At 53.1% G+C, this 16,809-nt stretch overlaps 1 protein-coding gene across 1 annotated transcript in view; it reads left to right on the top strand.

Annotated features, from left to right (window-relative positions):
• Positions 1–3,814: 3,814 nt before the first annotated feature.
• LOC130123915 (voltage-dependent R-type calcium channel subunit alpha-1E-like) overlaps positions 3,815–16,809 on the top strand; it is a 63,921-nt gene continuing 50,926 nt past the window's right edge. Inside the window, exons 1-3 of the mRNA XM_056293245.1 lie at positions 3,815–3,933; positions 12,486–12,758; positions 16,290–16,406. Coding sequence (XP_056149220.1) covers positions 3,830–3,933; positions 12,486–12,758; positions 16,290–16,406 — 494 coding nt within the window. The 5' untranslated portion in view covers positions 3,815–3,829. The remainder of the gene's footprint in view (positions 3,934–12,485; positions 12,759–16,289; positions 16,407–16,809) is intronic.

Genomic DNA, 16,809 nt, shown 5'->3' with positions numbered 1-16,809 from the left:
TCAGGGTCACATCCAGATCACATGTTGCCCAGAGCAACGCATCTTTGCCCAAAAAGGCCCACATGTGATTTGGCATATTTGGGCCATATTTGCTGTTATACATGTGGGCCACTTCAGGCTCACATCCATTTTGTCAGGGCCAGAAGAAGACCATCAGTGGTGCATCGTTGCCTGAAGCGGCCCACATCCGGGGACTTCAATCTGACACCTGTAATTTTACATGAATGATTTCTGTCCAAGTCACACGTGGCTGTCGCATCAAACGTCCACTTTCGGAGGATCATTCATTTCCGGTTCCTACAATTTCTCACGCGCCCGTGCGAGCGGCGCCGCCGCCGCAACTGGATATAAAAGTTGGAAGTGTGCGAGGGAAGTGGAAAAGACGCGGGATTTCCAGTCCGGCTCGACGGAAAGTGGGGTTAGTGCCATGCTGTCGGCGCCCCGTCTCCAGCCCATTTCCGCTCCTCTCTCCCTGGCGCGCAGCCACGCCGCCGCGTTCAGCCGTGCAGCGGCGCAGTCCTCGCCGAGGACCGCCTCACATCTGTAAAGTTGGACCATGGGAGGACCGATCCGCCGTCCATCCTCCCCCAGCTGAGGCCATGGAGCACGCCGGCCCCCTCGCAGGTAAACCGCTTCGCCGTTTCGTCAGCTTTAATCGAGGTTTGCGGGCGACCACGCAGCGTCTTCAGGGACGGGGGTTTCGCCCTGGCGGCGGTTCTGGTCGGTGGAGGTGTTGGCCGTGCTTCCAGCGGCCAGCACGAACCGCGTCGCTCTTGTTGCAAATGACCACACAAGTTCGGCGATTTCTTTCTGTCTTTCCGTCTTTCTTTTTTGTTTTTGTCCGCTTTCACGTTTTTTTTTGGTTTTTTTTTTTTTTGCGCCCCGTGTTGACGCGCAAAACGGCACGCGCAAACGGCACGCGAGAGGGACCGGCTCCTACTCCGGTCTCGAGCAGGACGCGTTATATTTATGTCGCGGGTCCGCGTGTACACGCCGCGGTCTCCCCGCGGGGCCGAGGCTGAGGCAGCCAAAGACTCCGCTGACCGCAGCCTATGTGGGGGTTTTTTTTTTTGTCTCTCGTGACACTTTCTTTGACGGCTTGAGTGACAGATCCCCCCCACCCCACCCCCCTCCACATCTGCGACAGCGCTTACTGACGCTACCGACGTCCTCCGAGAGGCACGTCCCACAGTACAGACACAAACGACCAAGGAAACGAGGGGTCGTTGATGGTTAACAGGTTATTTTGTTGAAGGCAGTTTTGCAGATGGCTCCGCGGGGGATATTCCCGGTGAGTCGAGTCAATCAATCAATCAATCAATCAATCAATCAATCAATCAATCATCAGTCAATTTGTATATAGCGCCTTTCTAGCCGCAACAGTGCTAAATTGTGGACAATTTCCCTAAAGCCGAGGAAGTGACTGATCATGCAAGGCATGAGGCACATCATGTCACGTTTACTACCTAGGTTAGAGCCCCCCACCCCCCCCATCACGGACATGACGCGTTGCACCAGCTATCAGTGCAGATGTGACCCCGGATAGCACCCGGATGTGGGCCACTTCAGGCAACGATGCGGCACTGATGGCCTTCTTCTGGCCCTGACAACATGGATGTGAGCCAGAAGTGGCCCACATGTATAACAGCACATATGGCCCAAAGATGCCAAACCACGTGTGGGCCACCTTTGGCAAAGATGCGTTGCTCCGGGCAACATGTGATCCGGATGTGACCCCGAAGTGCCCCGTGTGGTAGATGGTGAATATGGCCCAAATATCACAGAACAAATATGGGCCACCTTTGGCAAATATGTGGCACATGCGGCGTCGCTATGGCTTGGTTCTGGCCCGGATCTGGCGAACCGGAGCGGACCGCCCAAGTGCCATGCACGCGGTCATTCCAAGTCATTCCACGCGGTATGTGGGCCGGATGGAAAAAGTGTCCGTGCAACAGCAATCTCGCTATCTGGGATGGCTCGACCTCCCCCCTCCCCCTCCCCCCATAGCCCGTCACAGGGTGCAGGCTGCAGCTGTGTGGCCTGCAGGTCAGGGCAGAGCTGGGCTCCTACTGCGTGGCGGTGTCTTGTCTGAGGAGCCCCGCATGCTGCTGAGGAGCGTGAGTCACTCTCCCCCTCACTCGGCTCGGCTCGGCTCGGCTCGGCTAACTGGAAACGCTCTCGTTTCATCTGTTTCAGACAGACGGGCACGCGTTAAACTGCGTTTTTTCTGACCCTCCATCCCCCACCGTCCTGTTGGCAATGCCCCCCCCCCAACCCCTCCACCCACACACAGACCGCCACCACCACCGACACCACCTTGCCATATGGAAATACTTTGGGAATATTCCAAATGCATCGATGCAGCACAGACAGCAGGATGGACTGCCCTCCTGCACCATATGATGTGCAGCATCGATTCTGTCCCGCTGCTGGGGGGCTGCGTCAGGGTCCCACACCAGTGACTTCATTGGCTCGCTCCTGCGTCCCTGTGGTAAAGGTGATCATCTGCAAAGGTCAGTAACTGTAAATGATGACACTGGCTCTGAAATTATTCTATTTCTTTTTGTGGACCCCCCCCTTTATTTCCCCCCCCAATTGGATCCGGCCAATTACCCCACTCTTCCGAGCCGTCCCGGTCGCTGCTCCACCCTCCTCTGCCGATCCGGGGAGGGCTGCAGACTACCACGTGCCTCCTCCGATACACGTGGAGTCGCCAGCCGCTTCTCTTCACCTGACAGCGAGGAGTTTCGCCAGGGGGACGTAGCGCGTGGGAGGATCACGTTATCCCCTTCCCCCCTAAAAGGCGCCCCGACCGACCAGATGAGGCGCAAGCGCAGTGACCAGGACACACACCCGCATCCGGCTTCCCCACCCCGCAGACACGGCCCAATTGTGTCCGCCTCTGACCGAGCCGGAGGTAACGCGGGGATTCGAACCGGCGATCTCCCCGTGTTGATAGGCAACGGAATAGACCGCCGCGCCACCCGGATGCCTCCTCGCTGAGCTGATCCTGCTCGGTGGGCGGAGGGCGCTGGTATGTCTTTCGGAGCCTTCCACCAGTTCGTTGTTTCTTTCCAGCCGTCCTCCGTTCACCTCCCGCATCCTTTCAGATAGTCCACACGCACGACTCGGTGATGAGGCTCGCACAGCAGGGGGCGTAACGGGAGACGCTGGGTCAGGTTCAATTTCGCCCACTCCGCGCTCATTTTGCAGCCTTCAGATGTCAATACAGCTGGTCAGTCTCGGACAGATGAGACATTTGACCCCTCCCCCCCCCCCCCCCATTTGAGCTACACAAGGCCAAACGCAGCGGCCCACGGGAGGCTAAGCGTTGTACTTCCGGTGTTTTCAGCGAGAACATAAAAGGTTAAAGGACAGACCGGATGTCTTGGTGACGGGTTTTCTTAGAACTTTTTAGACGGCGAGCATCGCTCAATACTCTGATCTCTCTCTCTCTGCCCTGTTGCTTCCTTTCCCAGCGCCATGGTGAAGCCGGCAGCCAGTCCAGTCTACCCAACTACCAGTCTACCCAGAGATGCTCACCAGCTCAGACCAGTCCCTCCCCCTGCGGGCCGACCGTCAGAGCCCAGCCGGCGGTGCCGCCGGGGGACTGGGTGGAGAGAGGCCCGTCTGCTCCTCCTTGTCTCTCCCTGGCCCCGTGGCCCGCCACAGCCTGGCCCAGGGGTCGCGCTCCTGCTCCCTGCAGGTCCCTCACGCCTCCCCGGACTTCCCGGGACTGCCGCCGCGGGCAGCCAGCTTCGACGTGCCCCGCAGAAGGGTGGAGGGTTCGTCCGACCCCAGTTCCGTGGGGTCCGTGAGCCCCCACGGCATGCTGCGGCGACGCGGGGGTCTGGTGGACCAGAGGGACGTGATTATGGCCCACCAAGCCCACAAGATTCAGAGTACTCCGCAGGCCCGTAGGAAAGAGTGGGAGTAAGTACAGACAAAGCGAGGAGGGGGGGGGGGGGAGGAGGAGGAGGAGGGCTTCCTTTTCAAAATGGATTTGTTGGAACGATAAAAGAGCAATGGGGGAAGATCAAGAGTAAGCGGCGAGGGAAGTCTGCACCAGTAGCACAGCAATGCACCCATATTCCAGGACTCGTATGGCTCATCTTCACAGTCCCTCTCACGCTGGGCTTATTTATACTGGGTGTCAGCTTTTTCAGTAATTCTGCAAAATGTGTCACCTGCTTTAAATGCGGCTTCTTTCATCCGAGAGACCGCGCAGATTGATTTTGCAGACTGATTTGATGTTGGTGTTCTGGACGCCTGTGCAGCTGTGCCACTTATGGTTTCATCAGATGCCGAATGACGTTATTAATGGCAACGCGAAGCGGGGCTTTACTTATGGACCGTTGAACCCTAGAGCCTGATTATCTGCTTCCCACCACTCGAATGTGGAGTAGTGCTCCATCGGTGTAGCCCCCCACCACCCCCCCCACCCCGCAACCTACACAATACACACCACCCCATCCTCTTTCTTTTTCCTCCTACACCTACACCACCCACTCATCACCCTCTTTACTGCTGTCTCTCTCTCTCTCTCTCTCTCTCTCTCTCTCTCTTTCTCACCTTCTCGTTCTCTTGCTTTTCCTTTCCTTCTTTCTACTCCCTCTCTCTTTGTGTCCACCCCTCTCTCTCTCACCTTCTTGTTCTCTCTCTTTTCCTTTCCTTCTTTCTACTCCCTCTGTGTGTCAATCTCTCCCTCACCTTCTTGTTCTCTCTCTTTTCCTTTCCTTCTTTCTACTCCCTCTCTCATTGTGTCCACCCCTCTCTCTCTCACCTTCTTGTTCTCTCTCTTTTCCTTTCCTTCTTTCTACTCCCTCTCTCATTGTGTCCACCCCTCTCTCTCTCACCTTCTTGTTCTCTCTCTTTTCCTTTCCTTCTTTCTACTCCCTCTCTCTTTGTGTCCACCTCTCTCTCTCTCACCTTCTTGTTCTCTCTCTTTTCCTTTCCTTCTTTCTACTCCCTCTCTTTGTGTCCACCCCTCTCTCTCTCACCTTCTTGTTCTCTCTCTTTTCCTTTCCTTCTTTGTGCTCCCTCTCTTTGTGTCCACCCCCCCCCTCTCTCTCTCTCTGTGAAGCTCTCTCACTCACAGACGCAAGCACGACCACAGAAGATGACCAACATGTTGATCATCTTCTGTTCGCTCGCCACATTTACGGTGCACGCGCCTCACACGCACCATGTTACACGAGAGAACAAATAATTGAGGCATAATTCTCCTGCCAGTTCGCCACGTGTAGTATTTGACAGGTATATCAATTCTTGTAGCAGGTCCATCATCCGAAAGACCAAAAAAAATCTGTTGGGTTTAATCACAGCATCGAGTGCACTGCGGGTATCTGTCCAGTAGGGGGTGATAGAGAGTCAAGCTAGAAAAGTTTCAAAAACTCAAAAAAGCTGAGGCAGGGCGAGGAAGAACAGTACCTATGAGGAAGAGTTTGGAAATTTGCGGATTTGACCGGGATTTATTCCTAACGTAGATCTGAAACATGCAACACAGGGTCTCATGGAGCGCAACGGGGACTTCTGAGTTACGGCCATGCTTATTTTGTGGGCAAATAGAGACCCCCTCCTTGGGATTCACAAATCCCCCAGTCCGTCTGAACACACACACACACACACACACACACACACACACACACACACACACACACACACACACACACACACACACACACACACACACACACACACACAACCCTGCGCTCATATTGACAGGTTTTGGGGAAAATAAAATGACAAAATGTAAAATTTTTTGGTGCCACACAACTCGGCGCTTACATAAGTGTCAGTTATTGGTCGGATCAAACTGACATAACTCAGGAGTAGAGGGGTTTCCGTTGCTAGGGAACTGAGAGGAGGGAAAAATAAAGGCTGAAAAGCAGGCCGGTAAATGTTGGGGCGCTGCTAAGCGCGCGGCGCCGTCCCCGTGTTGTTCCCGTGACGCACGCCACCTGTGACCTTGCGACCCCGTCCGACCCTGCTCCCAAAGATGGGGGGTCGTTCTCTGCCGCTTTGTGATGAGAAAATAGACCCTAACAGAGGCTTTAGAAGGACTCGCCGTCTCTCTCGGGGTGATAATTGCGCTAATTTGACTGCACGAAAAAAAAGCTTTTCAGCAGACTCTAATGGCAGACAGACGGCGCTGCCACCTCGCGGCGCTATTCCCCGAGCCCTCTCGGGAACCAATAGGGAAACGGAACGTTCTTTTCTTTATTTACGTTTGAAACGTCATTATAGAAATCACAGCTTAAAACGTGGCTGCACCCCGGATAGCAAGATATGCGGTGCAGGAGGCAGGGCGCGTCAGAGAAGTGATGGCGCCACATACAGTCAGCCACCCCGTGAAGCCACGCTGATTCCTTAGGATGGTGCGGGAGATGCATGATTACCCCGAGGACGGCGGGTGGGGGTGATGGGGTGATGGGGGTGACGGGGTGATGGGGGTGTTGGGGTGGGAGGGTTTGGCAGGCAGGTTTTTGGAGGAAGAGCTCGCCCTATTGTGCAACATGTCTTTTGTTGGCAGAATGAAAAGAACAGAGTAGGAATTCAAGAGAGCTGTGTCGCTATGGAAACAGCTGCAAAGAGAGGCAGAGAGGGTGAGTGAGCGAGAGACAGCGAGAGAGAGAGAGAGGGGAGGGAGCGAGAGAGGGGGGGAGAGAGGGGGAAGGAGAGAGAGCGAGAACGAGAGAGCGAGAGAGAAAGAGAACGAGAGCGAGAGAGAGAGCGAGAGAGAAAGAGAACGAGAGAGAGAGCGAGAGAGAGAGTGAGAGAGAGTGAGAGAGAAGGAGAGAGAGAGCGAGAGAGAGAGTGAGAGAGAAGGAGAGAGAGCGAGAGAGGAGAGAGAGCGAGAGAGAGAGTGAGAGAGAAGGAGAGAGAGAGCGAGAGAGTGAGAGAGAGCGAGAGAGAAGGAGAGAGAGAGTGAGAGAGAGTGAGAGAGAGCGAGAGAGAGAAGGAGAGAGTGAGAGAGCGAGTGAGAGAGAAGGAGAGAGAGAGTGAGAGAGAAGGAGAGAGAGAGAGCGGAGCGGGCGAGAGAGAGTGAGAGGGGGGGGCAAAAGACAGATTGTTATGCCAATAAAGCGCTGTTGAGAGCGACAGCAGGGCGAGAGAGAGAGAGAGAGAGAGAGAGAGAGAGAGAGAGAGAGAGAGAGAGAGAGAGAGAGAGAGAGAGAGAGAGAGAGAGAGAGAGAGAGGGGAGGGAGCGAGAGAGGGGGAGAGAGAGAGGGGGGCAAAAGAGAGAGAGAGAGGGAAGGAGAGAGAGAGAGAGAGCGAGAGAGAGGAGAGCACGAGAGAGCGGGGCGAGAGAGAGGGAGAGGGAGAGAGCAAGAGAGTGAGCGAGAGAGAGAGGGGAGGGAGCGAGAGAGAGAGAGGGAGAGAGGGAGAGGGAGAGAGAGCAAGAGAGTGAGCGAGAGAGAGGGAGCGAGAGAGAGGGAGAGAGGGAGAGAGGGGAGAGAGCAAGAGAGTGAGCGAGAGAGAGAGGGGAGGGAGCGAGAGAGAGCGAGAGCAAGAGAGAGAGAGATGTAGAGAGAGATTGTTATGCCAATAAAGCACTGTTGACAGAGAGAGAGAGAGCAGGGGGAGAAAGAGAGAGAGAGAGAGAGTGAGAGAGAATGAGAGAGAGAGAGGGGAGAAAGAAAGAGGGGGCGAGACACAGAGCGAGAGAGCGAGAGAGAGGGAGGGAGAGAGAGAGAGAGTAAAAAATGAAATGTTTGTAGAGATGGACAATTGTTTCGTCTGGCAGTTTGAAATTAATTTAAGGCAGTGGGCGCCCACGTGCAGTGTGAAAGGTAAAATGGGATGACACGCTTGTTTTGTGTGCTGAATGATGTGTTTCCATACAGTACGGACACACTACCCCCCCCCCGGTTCTGCACACTGTACACCAAACACACACACACACACACACACACACACACACACACACACACACACACATATGTGTGTGTGTGTGTGTGTGTGTGTGTGTGTGTGTGTGTGTGTGTGTGTGTATAACCATGCACATGTGACGATCCAGATTACCGTGTTGCTGGGTCCATATTCCGCCATGTATTGTTCTGGTGCTGTCGCGTAAACGGCAGCATTGCCTGCTGGATGCAGATTAAGCGGAGGAGGAGGAGGAAGCAGAACCCTCGCTGGAGCCTGGAGCGCAGCAACAGTTCCCTTTATGTCCTGCGGGGCAGATTATTCTCTTTAGAGGTGGCTTTCTGTCGCGCCTGGTGCCAACATGTGTATATTTTCTGCTGGAGTGCTCTACACCATCAGGCCGACACTGTGTAGGACACAGTCCATTCCATCCATCCGTCCGTCCATCCATCCATCCATCCATAGTACACATAGTAGTCCATTCCATCCATCCGTCCATCCATCCATCCATCCATAGTACACATAGTAGTCCATTCCATCCATCCGTCCATCCATCCATCCATCCATAGTACACATAGTAGTCCATTCCATCCATCCATCCATCCATCCATCCATCCATCCATCCATCCATCCATCCATCCATCCATAGTATCCATAGTAGTCCATTCCATCCATCCGTCCATCCATCCATCCATAGTACCCATAGTAGTCCATTCCATCCATCCGTCCATCCATCCATCCATCCATCCATAGTACACATAGTAGTCCATTCCATCCATCCGTCCATCCATCCATCCGTCCATCCATCCATAGTACACATAGTAGTCCATTCCATCCATCCGTCCATCCTTCCATCCATCCATAGTACCCATAGTAGTCCATTCCATCCATCCGTCCATAGTATCCATAGTAGTCCATTCCATCCATCTATCCATCCATCCGTCCATCGTATCCATAGTAGTCCATTCCATCCATCCGTCCATCCATCCATCCATCCATAGTACCCATAGAAGTCCATTCCATCCATCCGTCCATGGTATCCATAGTAGTCCATTCCATCCATCCGTCCATCCATCCATCCCTCCATAGTACCCATAGTAGTCCATTCCATCCATCCGTCCATCCATCCATCCGTCCATGGTATCCATAGTAGTCCATTCCATCCATCCGTCCATCCATCCATCCCTCCATAGTACCCATAGTAGTCCATTCCATCCATCCGTCCATCCATCCATCCATCCATCCATCCATCCATCCATCCATAGTACCCATAGTAGTCCATTCCATCCATCCGTCCATCCATCCTTCCATCCATCCATAGTATCCATAGTAGTCCATTCCATCCATCCATCCATCCATCCATCCATCCATCCATCCATCCATCCATCCATCCATCCATCCATTCATCCGTCCATAGTATCCATAGTAGTCCATTCCATCCATCCATCCGTCCATCCATCCGTCCATATTATCCATAGTAGTCCATTCCATCCATCCATCCGTCCATCCATCCGTCCATAGTACCCATAGTAGTCCATTCCATCCATCCATCCGTCCATAGTACCCACAGTAATCCATTCCATCCATCCATCCGTCCATAGTATCCATAGTAGCCCATTCCATCCATCCATCCGTCCATAGTACCCATAGTAGTCCATTCCATCCATCCATCCGTCCATATTATCCATAGTAGTCCATTCCATCCATCCATCCATCCATCCCTCCATCCATCCGTCCATCCATCCGTCCATAGTATCCATAGTAGTCCATTCAATTCCATTCCATCCATTATCCAAACCGCTTATCCTGCTCTCAGGGTGGCGGGGATGCTGGAGCCTATCCCAGCAGTCATTGGGCAGCAGGCGGGGGGGCACCCTGGACAGGCCGCCAGACCATCACAGCCCCCCCCCCCCCACACACACACACACACAAGGACAAGGACAATTTAGCACAGCCGAGTCACCTGACCTGCATGTCTTTGGACTGTGGGAGGAAACCCACGCAGACACGGGGAGAACATGCAACCTCCACACAGAGGACGACCCGGGACGACCTCCAAGGTTGGACTACCTCGGGACTCAAACCCAGGACTTTCTTGCTGTGAGGCGACCACGCTAACCCTTGTGCCACCGTGCCGCCCTGGTACAAAGTCGCTGGTGATATAACCTCTGACAGTGAGGTTATAACGCGGCGTTAATTCATACTGAGACACGTGCATTGTATTTCATCTATACAAACAGCACGGGGAAATAAGGTCAGCTGGACCTTCTAGTCCTCAGCTGGACGACTGGTTCGGTTTAGACCCGTTAGCTTCCCACATAGCGGGCACGTTTGGGCCTAATCTGGGGCACTTTTGGTACTTGGGGCTCAGTTACGGCACTGCCAAGTGTTGTGTGGCCCAAATGCGACGAACCGGGCTCGACTTGGGTTACAGCACATACTATGTGGGCCCAGGTGTGGCTGAGTTGAGGCAGCCACACCGGCCAGATGTGGGCCGTAAGATAAGTGCAGATGTGGGCCATGTTAGGGCCAAAGATTCTTCGCTATCTGGGTTTAGTTGAATGGTGTTTGTTTTTTCAAGCGGAGTCATCTTAGATACAGTTCTGCATGTCTATCTGCGTGTGCGCGGAGGAAGAGGAAGAGGAAGAGGAAGAGGGCGGCAGATGGAGCGAAAGAGCCCAGTTGTCTATAATGAGGTCTGGCTCCCCACACTCGGAGTGCCGGAGACCCTGCTTTCTCCTCTCCTCTCTCTCTCAAAAAAAAAGGGAGCAGCCCTGAGAACTATTTCACGGTCTATTTTTACTCTTGACTTTTCCACGACCCACTTTTTTAAACGGTTTAACAGCGCAAGTCTGTCTTCATCAGCTTAAAATGTGACAACGCTCCTCCGCTGTCAAACCCTGGCCTGGGTGTGGCCAGTGCGTCTGGGAGACGTCTTCAGCATCTTCCTCTGCCTCCAGCAAACGAACTTGGTCCAAGTTCGGCGCAGTACCCCAACAGCTTGACCGCAGGGGGTGCAAGACACTTTGTTTATTTTTTGGGTGAAAAATTCCCCCCCCCCCTTTTCTCCCCAGTTGCACTTGGCCAACTACCCCGACTCTTCCGAGCCGTCCCGGTCGCTGCTCCGCCCCCCCTCTGCCGATCCGGGGGAGGGCTGCAGACCACCACCACATGCCTCCTCCCATACATGTGGAGTCGCCAGCCGCTTCTTTTCACCTGACAGTGAGGAGTTTCGCCAGGGGGACGTAGCACGTGGGAGGGTCACGCTATCCCCCCCCCATCCCCAGAACAGGCGCCCTGACCGACCAGAGGAGGCGCTAGTGCAGCGACCAGGACACACACCCACATCCGGCTTCCCACCCGCAGACACGGCCAATTGTGTCTGTAGGGACGCCCCGACCGAGCCGGAGGTAACACGGGGATTCGAACCGGCGATCACCCGTGTTGGTAGGCGACGGAATAGACCGCTACGCCCTCCGGACGCCCCAGGGATGCGAGGCAGCTGTTGCCTCCGTCTTTGCAACTCCTTTTTTAGATGCGTCCTCGCGGCCCCCGTCTCTTCCTGGCTCCGAGCTCTGCCCACAGCATTCCCACAAATACCTTTATAGACCCGTGTATGTGTGCGCGCGCATGTGCGCGCGCGCGCCAGCGTTTTCTTGGAGACGGGCCATTGAAAAGAGGAAATAACAAAAACACCCTCCATCACACCCCACCCATCCAGTTTTCATTCAGCTGGATTTTACGTCGCCGTCGTGAAATAACGTGGGAGGCGGGGGGTGGGGGTGGGTGGGTGGGTGGGGTGCGCTAGGGGGTGTTTAGGCACCACATTCCGCGAGCTCATTTCCAGCCAGGTGTAAAAGACTGAGAGACTTCTCAAACCCAGTGCTCCCTTAGTTCCCCACTCCCACTGAGCAGTGCGCACGCAGGTGGACCAAACTCCTCCAGAAATGGGCAGCCTTAGCCAAGCGAGGCATTTGCATTCGCCAAGGTAATCGAGCACAAGGACGGCGTGAAGTTTACCACTTTCCTTTTCTCCTCCTCCTCCTCCTCCTCCTCCTCCTCCTCCACCTCCTCCCGGATTTCCACAAACGACAGTAGTTGCAGCCGGGATCGTAGCGTCCGAAGTGCCGGCTGGACTGGACGCAGCTTTTTTTAAAAAAAAAGCGGGGTTGTCGAGCTCGTTTTTCTGTCGTACGTGCGCGCATCCGTTCCAGCCTGCCATCCGAATCCGACGCGCCGCGTTTTGCGCGGACGGATGGGACGGCGCGGAGGTGCGTCCTGCGCCCCGCACACGCGAGTCCAGCCGAAGTCCATGGAGCTTCCCGTCACGTTGTCCCCCAACTAACCAACCAACCAGCCCCCCCCCCCCTCTCATGACATGTCGCGCAACCCGCTGGACATGGAGTGATAATAACAGGATCCGGCGGCAACGATTTTGGCCAAGCTCGGCGCTCTAACCAGGTCGGCGTGTCCAAGCGCGATCGGAGGTGGATCTGTTTTGTTTTTTCTCATTTCACCGCCATCCCCTATGTACCCCCCCCCTTTTATATGATAAACTGAACTTTGGCGGGGAAAGTAAGTCCTCGCTGGGTAACCCCTCGTTTCTCTCCTCGCAGAATGGCTCGGTTCGGAGAGGAGTCGGCCCCCGGCGCGGCGGACCGCGGGGACGGGGACGCGGCGGAGCGCGGCGCGGACGGCGCGGACGGCGCGGACGCGGCGGGGCCGGCGGGCTCCCTGAAGCAAGCCGCCAAGGCGCAGCGGGCCAAGACCATGGCGCTGTACAACCCCGTCCCGCACCGGCACAACTGCCTCACCGTCAACAGGTCGCTCTTCATCTTCGCCCAGGACAACATGATAAGGAAATACGCGCGGAGAATCATCGAGTGGCCATATCCTTTTCTTTTCTTTTCTTTTCTTTGTTTTTTTTTGTTGCGTAAAGTTGTGTTAAAGTGATTTTGGCGTGCGTGATCTGTGTTGGAAAACAAACAAAAAAAGTGTGCGTGTGCGTGTGCGCCCCCCCCCCCCAAGGCGTTTGTCCTTATAAATAAACCAGTGAATAAATGTTATTCCGGTCTCTGGCTGAGCACCGCGGACAGCGCTCAGCCGCTTTCTGTTCCACCGGATGTTCTTCTTACTCTGCGCTTTGTTGCGCCCTTGTCCGGGAGGAGAAGAAGAAGGGCTCCGGGTCATGTTGTGTACTGTGAGGGGGGGGGGGTGTCCAAATATGTTATGTGGTGAAGAGACTGCCCTCCACCAAACAAACAAAAAAACGACCCCATAGGTCGTTTGTACAAGCAACTTACTGCGACCCATAGTAACACGCCCCCGGGGGGTCGCCCTAGAGGACAAACGGCCTGTGTGGCCGCACGGGTTGGAGGACTTGTTGATGGCGCAGGTCTATTAGTTGTCCTCGGGTTCTCCACGTGACTTCCCGCGCACTGTCTGCGGGTCATTATTAATTCTGGGTCGTTGCTGATGGAATAGGCCGCGCACGTGTTCTGCCATTCCCCAACTTGACTTTGCAAAAAATGAAAGAGCCCGGTTAAAATGAACCCCGCGGTGGGGCAGAACTCCACCGTGCCCCAGCGTGCCCCGAGCCCCGGGCAGGGAGGGCGCGCAGCATGGCGGAGCGTGAGGCTGCAGGCTAGCATGTGGTGATCTCCTGAAACAGCGCTCCCCGCTGTGGGGGTGGGATGTGGGCACATCTATGCTGCCTTAGTGTATACTGGACGGTGAACTTGGCCACGAGTAGGTGTTAGTACAAATAGACGATGTAATAATTCTTGCCCCTCCCCCCTCCTACCCCCCCCCCCCATTCTAACAGTGGACATCTGTTTATTTTCCCTCCAGCCCTGTTAAAAGTTACCAGTCAAGTTGTGTTTAGGTAACCATGAGGAGACTATGCCACTGTATGAGGACGCTGTTTGGCTAGCATGTGTGCAAAATTACACTCCAATTTATTAGCTATTATTGTTGTTGTTGTTGTTGATATCAATATTAGTGCTAGTAGTAGCGTGCAGTAGCAACTGTAGTAGCAGCAACACTAATAGTAGTAGAAATACTTATAGTAGTAGCATTAGCAGTGGCAATACTAGCAGTTGTAGTAGCAGCAGTATTCGCAGTAGTAGTTGTAGTTGTAGTACTATCATTCGTATCAGTATCAGTAGTGGTAGTAGCATTAGCAGCAGCAGCAGTAGTAGTAGTAGTAGTAGTAGTAGTAGTAAAATACTCGTAGTAGTAGCATTAATAGTGGCAATAGCAGTTGGAGTAGCAGCAGTATTATTATTAGTAGTATTATAATTAATGTAGTAGTAGTAGTAGTAGTAGCAGCCTTAGCAGTGGCAATAGTAGCAGTTGGAGTAGCAGCAGTATTAGTAGTAGTCGTATTATCATTAATAGTAGTAGTAGTAGAAATACTCGTAGTAGTAGCATTAGCAGTGGCAATAGTAGCAGTTGGAGTAGTAGCAGTATTAGTAGAAGTGTTGTCATTAATGTAGTAGTAGAAGTAGTAGTAGAAGTAGTATTGACAGTTGTTGTGGTAGTAGCATTAGCAGTAACAATACTAAGTCGTATTTGCTGCAGCAGTATTAGTAGTAGTAGTAGTTGTAGCATTATCATTAGTAGTAGTACCAGTAGTGGTAGTAGCATTTACAATAGTAGTAGTAGTAGTAGTAGTAGTAGCAGTAGCAGTAGAATTAGTGGTAGTACTAGTAGCATACAGATTCCCTGTTGTTTCCTGACAAACCACTGGCACGTCAGAGAGGCTGTTGTGGTGACATGGCCAACATAACCATGAGCATGACATGATTTAGATTCCACATAGTTCCTCTCCTCCTGTCTTTCCTCTCTCAGCAGACTCCCACTGAGCTGGTCTGCCGGTGTTACCTAACCGTGGGCTTGGTGGATGTGTGGGTTGTGGGGCTGATGGTCAAGCCTAGCGAGCCGCAGACAGCTCTGCATCACACAGCTGCCACGTGATGAGCAGCACTGTGATGGATGGTGGGATGTAGAGTACATGTCAGTACACTGGCTGACCGAGACCTGGTCCTACGCACATTGTGGCACAGTACCTACTGAGAAAGCGAGAAGTAAAGTGAATTCATACTCATATGAATTCATAGTACTAGTGTTAGTAGCTCTGGTAGTTGTAGTTTAGTTGCTTGGATGTTAAGTCACCGTACGACTGTGTCAAATAATTGTATGATTGTGTAACCAACTAAAGGGGGCCGGCCCCCTGGCTGATCGGTTAAAGAGTTTGGTTGTTAGACAGATCTCTGTTGCCCTCTGGATTCCCTATACAGTTGACTTAAATCTGATTTTTTTTTTTAGTGTAAGGGATGAAGCAGGAGATAGGTAGTGGATAGAGGTGGATTTGGTGACTATACTTGCCATTTTGGACTAGTTTTGGTTGTGGCAGCATGGACTTGTCGACATGAGGCCCTCATGGTGGCTTACCATGATGGGCAAACACATAGGCACACACTTCCCCATAAAACGTGCACATGTGTGTGTTTGCATCCAGTGTACACAATCCAGACATGTGTAGCGGTGACATGACCCTCAGATCTGCCGTGCCGTATTTTCACTCTGGAACGTGGCTCAGTCTGGTCCGAGTAACTTCAGGACCGTCTCTGTCTTTCCAAAGCCCTTTCCGTCCCTCCTCGTCTAAAGCCGTTTGCTGACGATACAGTTTTCTTTCCAACCGTTTGCTTCCAGTGCCAGAGAAGATGCGCTCTTTCAGAATTCATCCATCACTCCTATTCTCCACCCGTCTGTGGGCTGATGCTTTCACCACACAAAACTCCACACAAACATGATGCTGGGTTAAGTGGAGACTACCACGTGCCTCCTCCGATACATGTGGAGTCGCCAGACGCTTCTTTTCACCTGACAGCGAGAAGTTTCACCAGGGGGACGTAGCGTGTGGGAGGATCACGCTATTCATATATATATATATAATTTTGATATGATGAGCAAAACATATCCGAACGATGCCCTGCCAATTTGGTTTCTGAGTCTAAGCCTCATTCATTACGGTGTAAATGCAACAGTGATAGTGCAACAGGAACGAAAAACTATCCCAAATTTTGTTGTTCGTTTTATCTGATCGGGGCTGTAATTACCATAGCAACACATATTTCAGCCCTAGGATACTTGAAAAGTCCTCTTTGCAGCACAACGTCCTCCACAAAAACTGACTGTGGGACGCCTGCTTTGCAGATACATGAAAACCTTGAACAGCGGACACAGCGGCGCTTAACCTGCAAGCTGCACCCATGTCGCCATGATCATTAATATCACGACCTTCCTGCAGGGCTGCACGTTTGCCTTGTACTTTCTGTGTGTCCTGTCCTCACTGTGTGTCAGTCAAGTCTTCCTGCCTGGTACAAAAGTGCGGTCTTTAACTGTGTGACCTTTACACCCTTTGAGTACATGATCCTGGCCACCATCACCGCCAACTGCGTCGTCCTTGCACTGGAGCAGCACCTGCCAGGAGAGGACAAGACCCCGATGGCCAAGAGACTGGTGGGGGCTGCGTCTGTTCGGTTTACACATGCACGCACACACACATGCACACACGCGTGCACACACATGCACATACACACGCATGCACGCACAAACACACACACACACACAGGCATGCAAACACGCGTGCACACATATACACACGCATGCATGCACAAACACACGCACACACGCCTGTTTGATTTACACATGCAGGACTTCACACACACGCACACACACACACGCACACACACATGCACACACGCGTGCACACACATGCACGCGCGCACACATACACGTGTGCACGCACACACGCATGCACACATGCATGCACAAACACACACACGCGCGTGCACACATGCACTTTGAGTGGGTGTTGCAGCTATAAAAGCGCTATAAAAATGCAACTTGATTGATTGATTGATTGATTGATTG

Source organism: Lampris incognitus, chromosome 14 (genome assembly GCF_029633865.1).
Source record: "Lampris incognitus isolate fLamInc1 chromosome 14, fLamInc1.hap2, whole genome shotgun sequence".
Taxonomy (NCBI): domain Eukaryota; kingdom Metazoa; phylum Chordata; class Actinopteri; order Lampriformes; family Lampridae; genus Lampris; species Lampris incognitus.
This window is presented reverse-complemented; position numbering and strand designations above follow the sequence as displayed.